The sequence below is a fragment of the Martes martes genome (genome assembly GCF_963455335.1).
Source record: "Martes martes genome assembly, chromosome: 3".
NCBI lineage: Eukaryota > Metazoa > Chordata > Mammalia > Carnivora > Mustelidae > Martes > Martes martes.
This window is the reverse complement of record NC_137890.1, coordinates 64,663,323-64,676,556: the sequence shown is the minus strand read 5'-3', so window position 1 is coordinate 64,676,556 and position 13,234 is coordinate 64,663,323. Positions and strand designations below refer to the sequence as shown.

General features: G+C 38.7%; 1 protein-coding gene across 1 annotated transcript in view; it reads left to right on the top strand.

The window, feature by feature from the left end:
- The window catches only part of FREM2 (FRAS1 related extracellular matrix 2), a gene marked incomplete at both ends in the record, with an annotated part of 150,466 nt that overhangs the window by 64,408 nt on the left and 72,824 nt on the right, over window positions 1-13,234 (top strand). Inside the window, 2 exons of the mRNA XM_080799201.1 lie at window positions 6,480-6,626; window positions 12,674-12,904. Coding sequence (XP_080655327.1) covers window positions 6,480-6,626; window positions 12,674-12,904 — 378 coding nt within the window. The remainder of the gene's footprint in view (window positions 1-6,479; window positions 6,627-12,673; window positions 12,905-13,234) is intronic.

Genomic DNA, 13,234 nt, shown 5'->3' with positions numbered 1-13,234 from the left:
AGCAGAGAGCCCGACTCCGGGCTGGATCCCAGGACCCTGAGATCAAGACCTAAGCGGAAGGCAGAGGCTCAACCCACTGAGCCACCCAGGTGCCCCGGGGAGGGTTGTTTCAAAGACAGGTTGACTTCAGCTTTGCATCCAGGGTTTTTTGTAAACTGTGAAATCCACCTGATGAAGGACCAGAGGATAGGGCTCTGGGAACTCTGAGAGTTTCTTTAATAGAAGATTTAAGGCAAAGCAAAGTTTAAAAGATCATCCTAGGGGTGCCTGGGTGGCACAGACAATGGACGCATCCGACTCTTGGTTTCGGCTCAAGTTGTGATCTCAGGGTCATGAGATCGGGCCCTGTGTGGGGCTTCACATTCAGCAAGGAGTCTCCTTGGGATTCTCTCTCCCTCTGCCCCTGCTCACATGCTCTCTCTCTCTAAAATAAACAAATCTTAAAAAAAAAAAATACCATTCCAGTACAGAAATGACAATGAAATAAATCCCTTATTTTAGCTTTATTTTTATTTTTTTTTTACTATAATTAATAACATAGATGTTGATGGAAGCTGTGTGGTTGTTAACCACAGTCCTTGCCTTCTAAGAGAACAAGACTGCTTAAAACTCAAATTATCTAATTTTTCCAGTAAATTAGGTAATACTGTTGCCTTAATATTTTCTAATATAAATATCTCTTGCTGTTGCTTATTTAAAGGACAATATCCAGCTTTTTAAAATGGCTGTATACAGAGTTGATTGTGAGTTCAGCTTTCAGTCTGAACTTTATTCTGGGCAAATGGAATGTTAGCAAGCTAGAAATATCTAAAATAGAATTATGTTCTATCAGCAACTAACTTTTCTCCAAGAAAAATATTTATGAAAACATTTTGGACAAAAAGTTGTCAAGGCTAAATGGGCACCCAGAAATTACCCTGATGGAGACAAGTCAGAGTCCTGACATTGGTTTTGTACTGAAGATGTGTACATTGTCTTTAGAGAAACCCTGCACCTCTGTTCTAGGGAGGGCTAATTGAAGGTTGTGATTCTTTGTTATTCTAAAAAAAAAAAACAACAAAAAAAAACAAAACACACACTCTTGTGTTCCCATTGAAAAAGAAAGTGAAGAATCCTAAAGGCCAGCTGGAAAAGTTCAAAAGGGGTCTTTTCATCAAAACTTTAATGGCTTTAGTGTCAGGGTTTGGGGACAAAGCCTATGGGAGTGTAGTTATCAGCTGTCAGGCACCTGTTCTATGGATTTATGATGCAGTTAGGGACTTTAGCTTGTTTCCAGTAAGTCATTGAGACTCACTCCTTGTGCATTACAGACGACATTCTGTTTTAGAAACTAAAATAAGTAATAAAATAATTAAAAAGAAATAAAAATAAAATTAAATAATAATAAATGAAATGGAAGTAAAAATTTGTCAGTTTCTTAAGTTAATTTCACCTACAACTTCGGGGCACCTGGGTGGCTCAATCCTTAAGGGTCTGCCTTTGGCTCAGGTCATGATCCCAGAGTCCTGGGATAGAGACCCACCCATATCTGGCTCCCTGCACAGTGGGAGGCCTGCTTCTCCCTCTCCCTCTGCTTCTCCCCTGCTTGTGTTCCCTCTCTCCCTGTGTCTGTCTCTGTCAGAGAAATAAATAAAATCTTAAAAAAAAAAAATTACCTGCAATTTCACATTCAGTAAACTGCAGCTATTGGTATTCAGAGTATTAACATTTATTATTTCCACACACTGAGGTTCTAGAGGAGTTTACATGGCATGTGATGAATAAATAATGTGTCTTTTCATTCTTTAGATAAAATACAGAGTGCAAGGTCAGTTTTAATAACAAGAATTGCAATAAACTGCAGCTTAGTCCCTCAGATCCCTGTACCTCTCCTGCATGAGAAATAGTACGTTAGATTTTACAAATTCTAAAATGCAGTGGGATTCATATGTATATTAAATCAGAGGTGATGTAGCATTTAATTTATTCAGCATTAAGCTTTATATACTTAACTTCATATTCTCTAGCAAAATATGCACTTAAAAAGCCCACGGTTAGAGTGAATGCTAAGCATCTCAAACAGTTATCCTAGAGCATGTCACTGCCTCACAAAGCAAAGTTTCTTGGTACTGTGTCTGAATTTCATTTCAAGGAAAATCTCAAAGCAGCAGACATATGAAATCCTGGCAAACTTGTTCAGCTGTGTGTCACTCGAAACCCTTGATTAACCAGTAACCTGGCACCTTCATCATTCTAGAACATAAGCACCAACCCAAAAACATTTTACACATTTCTAAGTAGAGATGAAGTAAGTTATTCCCAAGACCATCCAAGCTACTTTGCAATGGAAGGGAAGGGTTAAACAGGCCTGGAGTCATCGATAACCCCTGCAGGTGTCATTTAGATAAACACAAATCCCAGTGATTTACATTCATAGGTAATCATTTAAAGCCTTCACATAGTGCTTAAGAATAGAAGTATTCAGGACGTTTTAGAAAGGGTATTATTAAAAACAATTACTTTTTTTTTTTTTTTCAAGAAAAAGACCCAGTACTGAGAGTTACGTTACATTTATGTAGGACATTTATATTGTCCAAGAAATGAAGCACTGCTGAATTTCTTTCAACAGAGATGGTAGAGTGTCCAATTCATTCAGGAAGCATTTTTGTAACAGTTAAGCAAAATGAATTCCCTGCCCTCCTGGATCATGAGTCACAAAACGGGGAGATAAAGTGAACAGACAAAAAAGTAAACCTATATAGGGTATGAGGTTATGGAAAGCACTGGAGAAAAATGAATCCGAATAAAGGGCCTAGAACTTGTTACAGTTTGCCTTGGGGCTGTTTCCTATAGAATGTCAAGGGAAGGCCTCGTTGACTCCAGATTCCTAAAACATGTAATATTTGAAAGTGTGATATTTTCTGGAATATTCAAGGAAAGGATTAGAATCAAATCCTATAATGAGCTAAAAAGTGTCAAAATTTAGAAAAAGAGAGAAACTGTGTGCTTAGTGATCTCTTCTTGGATGTAAGGAAAAGAGATAGCAATTAGGTATTCAGAACTATCAACCAACATTCATTTGTTGAACACAAGAGTTACTGAAGGGGTGAGGCATTAACAGACTCAAGTCAAAACTGAAGTATGTGCTTTGTGTAAGCTGAAAACTGTTACGGAAAAAAAAAAAGAATGAAACAAGCAGGAGTCACAAAGTAGCCACTCGACTCCTAAAAATCATACTTACTATATAGGTTTCTTCAGTCCTCCTTGTGTCGCAGACATTACTTTGAACTTGGAGACTAGGATGACTTGACCAGTGCCAGTCCTGAGGAGCTCAGGCAGTCAGAAGAGGCACACATAGACATGTTGATAAAGAATTAAAATTACTGGGGCACCTGGGTGGCTCATATGCTTAAGCATTTGCCTTTGGCTGAGGTCATGATTCCAGGATCCTGAGATGGAGCCTCTGTCAGGTTCCCTGCTCAGCCCGCCCCCACCCCTGCTAATGTGCTCACTCGCTCTCTTTCTCACTTTTTCTCTCTCAAATAAATAAATAAAATCTTTAAAAAAATAATACAGTTACTCTAAGTGGAGAGGTAAGAGAAATACACACAGCATGCTCAACTTGTCATAGAAAAGGGAAAGGTATTCTGGGTGCATGACAGCACCTGCGAGAGACTGGACCGTGTTCAGAAAACGCTGAGAAGTTGGATAAGACTGCATGTTCCCCTATAGCAGGGACGGGCTTTGAGGCTGTAGGTGTTAGGATGGACAACGAATGGCTTGGCCTAGCATGACAGGAAGTAGGGAGAAACATCTGGGACTTGATGGAGCCACAGCCTAAATGAGAGAGAAGTGTGGCATAAAAAATGTTTTCATGTAATAATTAGTTGAGAAATTAGAAACGTCTTCTGTGTTCATTCCATTGATTAAATGTTATTCTGGTCTTTCTTATCTATTACTTTCTGTAAGAAATGTGCCAAGAAGTAGAACGTAAACACAATAATTAAAAAAATATTTTTAGAGGCAGTAAAACCAAGTGTCGTCAGTAGTAAAAGAATGAAAGGCCACGCTCAATCTCTAACAAAAATTAGCACAATTTGGTACAATTAGTAAATTTGTACAATTAGGCAGTAGGAGAGGCTATCCAAATGCGCAAAACTGCAAATGAGTAAGTGAGCAGCTGCAGAATCACCCAGATGATGGGGCTGGAGTCCGCGCAGGCTTCATGACGGAGGTGGTAGAGGGAGCCCGTGAGGAGTGGGAGATGTAAGCAAAAGAATGACGCGCGGTCATTTTAGGCTAGAGGACAGAGATGACAGGAGGAGTGGGTGAAGCTGGCACATCCACGGGGCATTGGGCTCTTGGCTGGATCGGGGAGTCAGCAGAGTCAAGAGCAAAGGGGATGAGACAGGGTAGGTCAAGATGAAACGAAATCACAAGGATGTCCTGCCTTGATGCGCGCAGCTGCTGCAGGGAAACCAGGCAAAGGCGAGCCAAGGCCAAGCCGACTTCAGGCAACTCCACGGGAGTCTGGGCACGTGGGCTGGATCTGCGCATGCGCAGTGGGGCAGGGGCGCGCGCGCTGACGTTTGCCGGAAGCTGCCGTCTCCGTGCTGCACTCCGCTGCGTGCTGACGTGGGTTGTTGTGCCTGATTCTCGCTCCCGATGCAGGCATTAATTAATATTACCTCTTTTGACGCTCCAGAGGAGAAAACAGAGCTCTAAAGGAGCAAACTTGCTCGGACAGCATTTGGGAAATGGAATAGGCCTTGGACTTAAGAGCTGAGGCGACTCCCCACCATGGGCTCTCCTCTCCACACCAGCACCCAGTGCCCCGGAGAGACGGTAGGCACAATAAGGTCCTAAGGACAAAATGGGGCATGAACTTCCTGCTCCCCAGTCCTTTTATATTTTCTATCTAAAAAATGAACTGAAAAATGGGGCGGTCCATAATCCTGTCAGTTGAAGGCACCAAGGGGCGCCACATTTGTAATGCCTCATTTTACAAACTACTCCATTCACGGCATCAGTACCGTTCGTTTCCGGGTCTTGAAGTGCCTTAAGGATTCCAACAAAAATTCCAACAACACTTATTGTTTGCTGACTGAGTAATTTTATTGATTTGATGTACCACAAAACTCAAACTCAAAATCTTTTGGGGGCTTGGGAGCCAATGACAGAAAATACTGCAACAAAGAATTCCTTACAAATCAATTTCGTAATTACTCCTTCCATAGAAGACTTAGAGGATCTAATGGTACCAACATCTTTTTGTCTCTGTTAACTTGTAGCTGCCTAAAAGGCTTCTGCTAATTTACAATTCGAACAACAATAAACAAGAAAACCAGTCTCCCTAGCAATCCCTGCTGCCCTGGGTGTTCTCATCCATCCTTGGTACTTGTCAGTTGATAACTCAAAGTCGCTGTGACTTTTAGTTTTAAGAATTGCTAGCAAGATGAACCTTCTTTCATGTGCTTGTTCGCTCACTGTATTTCCCCTTACACAGATTTTTTTTTTTTTTTTTTTTGCCTTCAGTCCATTAAAGTTCTTATGTTTTCCTGTCTCATTTCTTTTCCTCTAGGGCAGCTCTATGTGAACTCAGAAGAGAAGAAACTAGAATTAAAATAGTGCTTCTAGCTGTGTTTGTTATTTGGGCTTTTTTCCACCCCTTTCCAGAAAGACTTAAAAGAAATTACCAATGCCTTTGTTTATAAACCTCACTTTACTCCCAAGTAATTGGTGTAGATCAAAGGATGTGGAGGGATATGCAGAGTGATCAGCTGATAACCGTTTCTCTTTTCATTTTCCTAGCCTCCCAGCTTTCACATTAGAGAGATCACACACAGCTAGCTTCCCTTCTCCTGATAGGCAGCCAGCTCCATTTTGGTGGGGGCGTGGGGGCATGGGGGTGGGAGGAGAGAGCCTTATCTTGAGAGTAGAATGGAATCAATGAAAAGAGCTGTCTGTTTGCTCTAAGGAATGGAGTGGAGTATAGCGGGGAAGGGAGGCGAAGAAGGGATATTTGTTTTTTCTTAAGTGGTTATAATTAAAGCCTTTCACCCAATTGCTCGGTGAACCAGAAAAAGGTATTTGTGAAGTAGTGTGTGTGTTTTTAACATCACAAATGAGCCTTGCAGCCTTCTTTATAGAAAAACTTGCTCTCCAGCGGCACCGTGTGGATAGTGGGTCATCCTGCAACTCGGATACTCGATTATATGTTTAAATGAAATTGCTTTTGGTAGTTGTGTGCTCCTTCCCCATTTTCCACTTTGCCTTCTAAACATCAAGGGATTTTGTGAAGGGTTATCTTAGCTGTTGTATTTTTGTAAAACAATGGCTGAACCGTAAGCTGTATCTCCAGGGGCGTATTCTGGAGTTGCTTGTCGAACCAAGTAACTGTAGTGATTCTTAATGTTGCATCGTTAAAAGTCATCTGTGGAATTTGTAAGGTTCTTCATTCAAGAAAGCACTGATTAGGGGCTTTAAATTTTGTTTTCCAGGTGGAAACAAATTAACTAAGCAGCATTTTCGTCTGAATTGGGCATGGATCTCCTTTGAAAAGGAATATTACTTGATCAATGAGGACTCCAAATTTCTAGATGTCGTTCTTAAACGTAGAGGTTACTTGGGAGAGACTTCATTTATAAGTAAGTTTAATTCTCACGTCTGTCTTAAAATTCCCCTTTTCCTAGCAAAAGCTCATAATTTTACAATGATTAAAATATGTTCAGTTTACTGCTCTAGTTTTAAAGTTTAGGGAGATGTTGACATTTAAAGGTTCTTTAACTGCTAAAAAAATATGCCAAGAGTTTTGTGTCAAGGCTAAATCATAGAAACAAAGGCTGCAAAAATAGAAAATGTGTAACCAATTAACATACCTCTCCAAACCTTCTACTTACATATGATCTTTCTCTGATGTAAATAACCTTACAAAAAATGTCAGTAATCGCTTATAAGTTAAAAAATTGTAAATGTCACTAGTCCTTAGAAGAGGCTTAGGCAGATCTGTAATTTAACCATAAGAAAAAATCTGTAGAGGTGTCAGTGTAAAACCTATACAAGGGTCACTTTAATAATAAGTAAATGAAAAACCATTCAGTAACCTATTAGGCATTGAGGTGTCATTTACTATTTGTTTCTTGCATTGGAGTGCTTTGCTAGGTAACTGAAACGTTTACATAAAAGCACTACATAAAAGATTTACATTGTGACTTTTCCTCAGAACCAACAGTGAGATGTTAAATACTAATCATTTTCTGCTGCTTTACCTTTTTAAATAAAACTGAGAGTCAAAAGCAAAGAAGAAAGCCATTTTACAACCCCAATTCAAGTTCACCTTCAATTTCACGCAGGCACAAATAGAGAAAAGTAGGTATATTGGTAGTATTAAGCAGTAACACCGTTGGCACAAAAAAATTTGGCTTATTGATGAAAAATGATAGCACCCCAAGCAATACATTATTTTTGGTACCATATGTACATTTAAGCTGATAGAATTTTCTCAAGGTAAAAGAGCTTTCATTGAGTGAGAGTGTCAATTAAGGTAGGAATCCAAGAAAATGTTGGCAATAAAAAAATTAAAAACTGGGCAATCCTGTGTTTGTCTGCAAAACAATTATTTGAAATTTTACTGGTCTATGAAATTCAAAAGCCTTAAATACACAAACACACACACACACACACACACACACACACCATACACCATACTTAACCACAGCCACAATTCCTCCTACCCCCCAACCATGTTCCCTCTGACCTTTGGATGACCTTTGGATTACCCCTTATTTTTAAAGTGCTTTTTGTTTGTTAACTGTAGAGGAGAGATTTTCACACTATGCTCTGCTGATCCCTTAAGGTTGCTCAAGGCGGTCTGGTCCACCTACAAACCTTCTGCAGTCGAGACATTTCTGTTTCCATCTTTATTCACATGTACCTCTTCTCAGCTGTCATTTCCACTCTCTGTGTCAAACCTTCAAAAGCATTGTGAACACTTATTGCTCTCTCTGTAGAAGCATGTTTTTGCTGTACCCACACACTTGCTCTACAGATCAGGAATCTGATCCTGTTTTACTTATTGTCAGTGAGTGATGAGCCTTCACTGTTCTTTGTGATTGAAAATATGGGGAAAATAATAACAAAAAAACAGAGAACCTTAGCAATTCTTAAGGATGCCTTCATCTGTGTTTGCATTTTGCCTGAATTCCTGGTGGGTATATTAGTTTACTCACTTACACAGAGTCCCCTGAAAGTCATGGGAAAGTTACTAGTGGAAAAATATTTTTGAAACTATCTTTTAATGTTCTTCTCTTCATTTTCTTTTTGAAGCAGAATCCTAAAACATCAAACGAGAGCTCTTTTTTTTTTCTCCTGACGTTATTTTTTCCACCAACTATTATTTCCTCTGTGTTGAGATGAGCACCAGCCATTCTGCAAAGGTTCTTTAGCTCTACTTGGTTAACCTCACATGTTACTTAGTAACCTGGGGAGATAGGAAGTTGGCAAGACTTGTGTGTGGCCCACACCCATCAATCACTGAAGAGGGCAATAGCATTCAAGCTGGGACAGAGAATGGAAGTCAGATTAAAGAGCAGGGTAGCCTCCAAGAAGTTCTACAATGAATGCGTTTCATGTTCCTGTTTCCTAAAACCTCCACTTTCACTTACGAACTTTTAGAATTAGATAGTTTGCATGGTATCTAAAGGCACTTGCCTTCAGGAGCAGTTAGTAAATCATGAATTACATGAAATGTATGTATATTTTTTCTCAGAGATGTTTATTCATTTTATAACCAATATAACCCATTACTAAATTAAATATGTCTGTGCATTTTATAAAGGTATTTGAATTTCAAAGATCTTTTTGCTACCGGTTATCGAGCATTTACTAAATATGAGATACTTCATTAAGCACATTAGGTACTGCGCCTTTATCTTTTACTCCTTACAACTTACTTTACTCACTAACTCAACCTAATGTTTTCTGGAGTGCTTACTGAGTGCCAGACACAGTATTACATAATGGGCTATGACCTGGTAGTAATAGTAATAGCTAACATTTATTGAGTTCTTATTATGTGCCAGCCCTAGTTACCCATAACTTACATAGTCAACCCCATTAAGAGGAGTGTCATGATAGCCCTCATTCTGCAGGTAAAGAAACAGAAAGGTTGTCATATGATCAAAGCTACTAAGGGGCAGAGCCGAGATTTGGCCCCAGGACTAACTTTCTTAACTACCACACCATGGTGCTTCTTAAACCCTCCACAAATCCACAACTTAAGAGGAAGAAGTTCATAGCCTGCCTATGATCCCTTGCTGCTATGTGTAGGAGGTAGGGTATGAAATCTGCTCTCTGATTTCCAAAGTACCTTGCTTGACCTCCATGCCATTTTTTCATGCCAAAGGAAAAGATGTGATTGTGGTTTCGCTTAGTAAATCAAAGTAATATATCTTGTTTAATAATTAATTCTCTTTGAAAAAATAAAAGCATAAATTTAAGCCCAAATTGTAAGCTTTTTGATTTCCAGAATTCTTTTTGCCTCACCTAATCATGTTATTTATAATATATATGGTTTACCGGCTGAATATTTATATCTCCAAGTAAGAGCATTCTTTGAGCATTGTGTGTACTTGAGTGTCTCTTCTACCACATTTGATTAAAACGTGGACTAATCTGTGTCCCCCAAGTCTACAGGCCATTTCCTCATCCCATATTAAAATGGGCACCTATGTAAAGGGCCCTGTGGAGGTATGAAGTATTTAGTAGGTGTCTACCTAACCTCAGATTTTAATGCACATAAGATATACCTGGATCTTGCCAAAATGTTGATTCTGATTCAGGGGGTCGGGGGAAGGCCTGAAATTCTGCATTTCTAACAAGCTCTCAGATGTTGCTTATGCTGCTGGTCCATGGATCACACTGTAAGTAACAAGGTAGATCAGCATTACCCTCAGAGTAGATGCTGTGTGCTAATTATAAAAAGGAAATCTTTATTTTTGATCCAAAACAAGTTTAGTATTTCCTCTAAGTCTTATTTTACCCTCTAAAAATATAACCTATCCTTCTTAGCTTTATCTCATGTTTGAGAAGCATTATCAACGGTTTAAGGCAGCAGTCTTTTTTTTCCCCCCACAAAACAAAGGGGTTCCTGGATGGTTCAGTCAGAACAGCATGTGACTCTTGATCTTGGGGTTGTGAGTTTGAGCCCCATATTCAGTGCAGAGATTACTTTAAAAATTAACATCTTAAAAAAAAGAGAGAGAAAAAAAGAAATAGCTTGTGCCTTGAGAAAACAGAAGAATAATGCAAAAATACAAAAGGCACAGACAAAAGAAAACACAGTTTTTCAGTCAGTTAAGTATCTGCCTTCACCTCAGATCATGATCCCAGGGTCCTAAAATCAAGGCCCTCCTCCGGTTCCCTGCTCAGCTGGGAGTCTGCTTGTCCCTCTGTCCCTCCCTGCACATGGGCTCTCTCTCTTTCCTCTCAATCCTTTTTTTTTTTTTTTTAAGATTTTTGTTTTGGTTTGGTTTTGTTTTTTGTTTTTTTTTGTCAGTATGAGAAAGAGAGGTAGAGAGAGAGAGCACAGCAGGGGGAGCAGCAGGCAGAGGGAGAAGCAGACTCCCTACTGAGCAAGGAGCCCGGTGAGAGACTGGATCCGTGGACCTGGGATCATGTCCTGACCTTGAAGGCAGATGCATAACTAACTGAGCCACCCAGGCGCCCGTAAATAAATAAAATCTTAAAAAAACAAAAACAACAACATTTCTCTTTGCTTGGCATATCAACAATACTGCCTATTTACAATTTACATCCAACATTCACTTGGGCATATTTATAAGCTCCACTCCCAAAATTATATGTGTATTTAGAAGCAACAATGAGATTTGGTTTTACAGCGTATGTTTTTTGGGGGGTTGGATAACTTGATTATCACTTAGTAAGGATGACTAGTTAGAACTAGTGGACATTCCTTGCATTATACTCATTTCTTTTTGTTTTTAACTGCCTTTCGAATCTCTAGGAAAACAATGTATTGTTGGCAAAACAAAACAAAACAGAAAAGTGGGCAGTAAGTATCAGAGACCAAATAATAGATTCTTTGCTGGCCCATGCCACTGGGGATAGATGGGTCAGTGAGCAGCATGTGTGTGGAACCTCAGCGAGAAAGATTCCTTTCATCATTGTGTTGGCAGTGAATCATGGTGGACCCAAGAGGTGTTGACAACCTGTCTGTGAGCACTAGGAACCAGAGAGCCAATAGGAAGCCTGCAACATTGAAAAAAATATGTGGTGCTGGTATTCCTAGTTCTGTGCCCTCTTTCCTCCTGACACTAAATAGATCTTTACCTACTATTGAAAAAAAATTGCAGTATTTATATCTCCATTGTTTTTCTGAGGTCTGTAAAGCAAAAATATTTTAATAAAGTATTTATTTTCATCTTCATTTTAAGATGAGACTCACAGTAATGTACTCAGATGAAGGAATAAATATTCACATTAATCTTGCATAAACACCACTCTCTAAAAAGAAGAGAATTGTTTCAATTAAATGAGAAATGTTATAGACTTTCTTTTTCAGACTTTTAATTCTACCTGTCATAATATTTTATTTCCCCTTTTTAAGTCTGTCTTTCCTACCAACTTCTCTTAAAATGCCAACATTTAAAGAAATATATTTGAAGATTATTCTGTTAACTTGACTCACTAAGAGGTTCTGATTCAGTACTTAAAGATATACTAGCGTAAGTACTACTGCAATTTTATAATTTTTCTATGACATTGGATTTATTGACTATTGGCTATTTATAGATAATCTATGATTTGAGTGTATGGTATAGTAATGGTGAAGATCCTCTTGTAATGTAGTGAAAGACTCAGAGATCCTTCAACCTCTTCAGCTCACTACAGTTGACCTTGAATGAACCATCCGAGTAAGCCAAACGTACTGCTTATAATAACCATATATATTTAGCTCTCCAGTTCTGTTCACATGGTTTCATGGAATTCTGAAGTGTTCCACCAAAAAAAACCTGGATGTGGTCATGTTGACAATCACTGAATTAGATTCTTTAAGCATCCTTGTTCCAGTAAATGTGCAGAGAATATTATAATTATTTATTATGCTTGGCCATTTACAACTTTGATTATCAAAGAATTCTTGACTCGCAGAGTTTCTTATTGGTTTATATTTTATATATATAGAGAGAGATAGATCTTATATAGATATAAGATATGTAGATAGATAGATATAATATCTATCTATCTCTATATATATAAGAAAAGAGAACTTTTCTTATGTTTTTATCCTGTGACATGTGCAATATAACACATGCAAAAAGCAAATCGGAGAAGTTTTTAGACTGCATGAATTTGTAGGAATAAGAATATTCATAACATGAATATCAATTTACTGGATCTTGCTGTATAAGAAGTTCCATCTAACACAAACATAGTTCAAAGAATGTACAGGAAACCCATCATGAGGTAAGAATAGAACAGAATCATGAACTGACCAACACTTCAGGAGAACACTTTCCCTGTGGGACCCATACCCCACTGTCCATTTCATGGAATCAAACCTGAATCTAGTAACACACAGGGTAAAGTAACACACAAAAAGTTAACAACGAGGAAAACTGCAATAATCCAACTGAAAATGAAACTAAGAAAATGATACCATGTCTTTGTAAAGGTATTGGCACAAGAGACGGGACTGCAGAAAAAGACAAAGACTTCAAGGGCAAAGCGCAGAAACAAGTGCAGTTCAACCCAGGCCAGACCAGGGCCACCTGGAGAGTTCGGATTATGAGCGATGGGGAACATGAGCAGTCGGAGACTTTCCAGATCGTTCTGTCAGAGCCGGTGCTGGCTGCTCTGGAATTCCCCTCAGTGATCACGGTGGAGATTGTCGACCCAGGAGATGGTAAGAGCTTTCATCACTTGTTTGTGTTGTTGCTGTTGGGTTTTTAATGACAAAATACCTCATAGGGGAAGTTTTAAATTCAGTGTTTGGCCTTTCTGTGAGGAGAATGTTCTAGACTCATGGTTCAGTATTCTCAGATATACAGATGGGAGAGGGAAGCCAAAAACTGATAAATTAATTAATAAGGAAATCTGTATTGTTCCAAATAAATGAACTACAAACATACATATGATTATCAACATGTTCTTTCTCTTATTATAATTCTATCCTTTAGAAACAATATTGCTTATCTCCTTTTTCTTGAATTAATTCATTATTTCTTAAACTCTT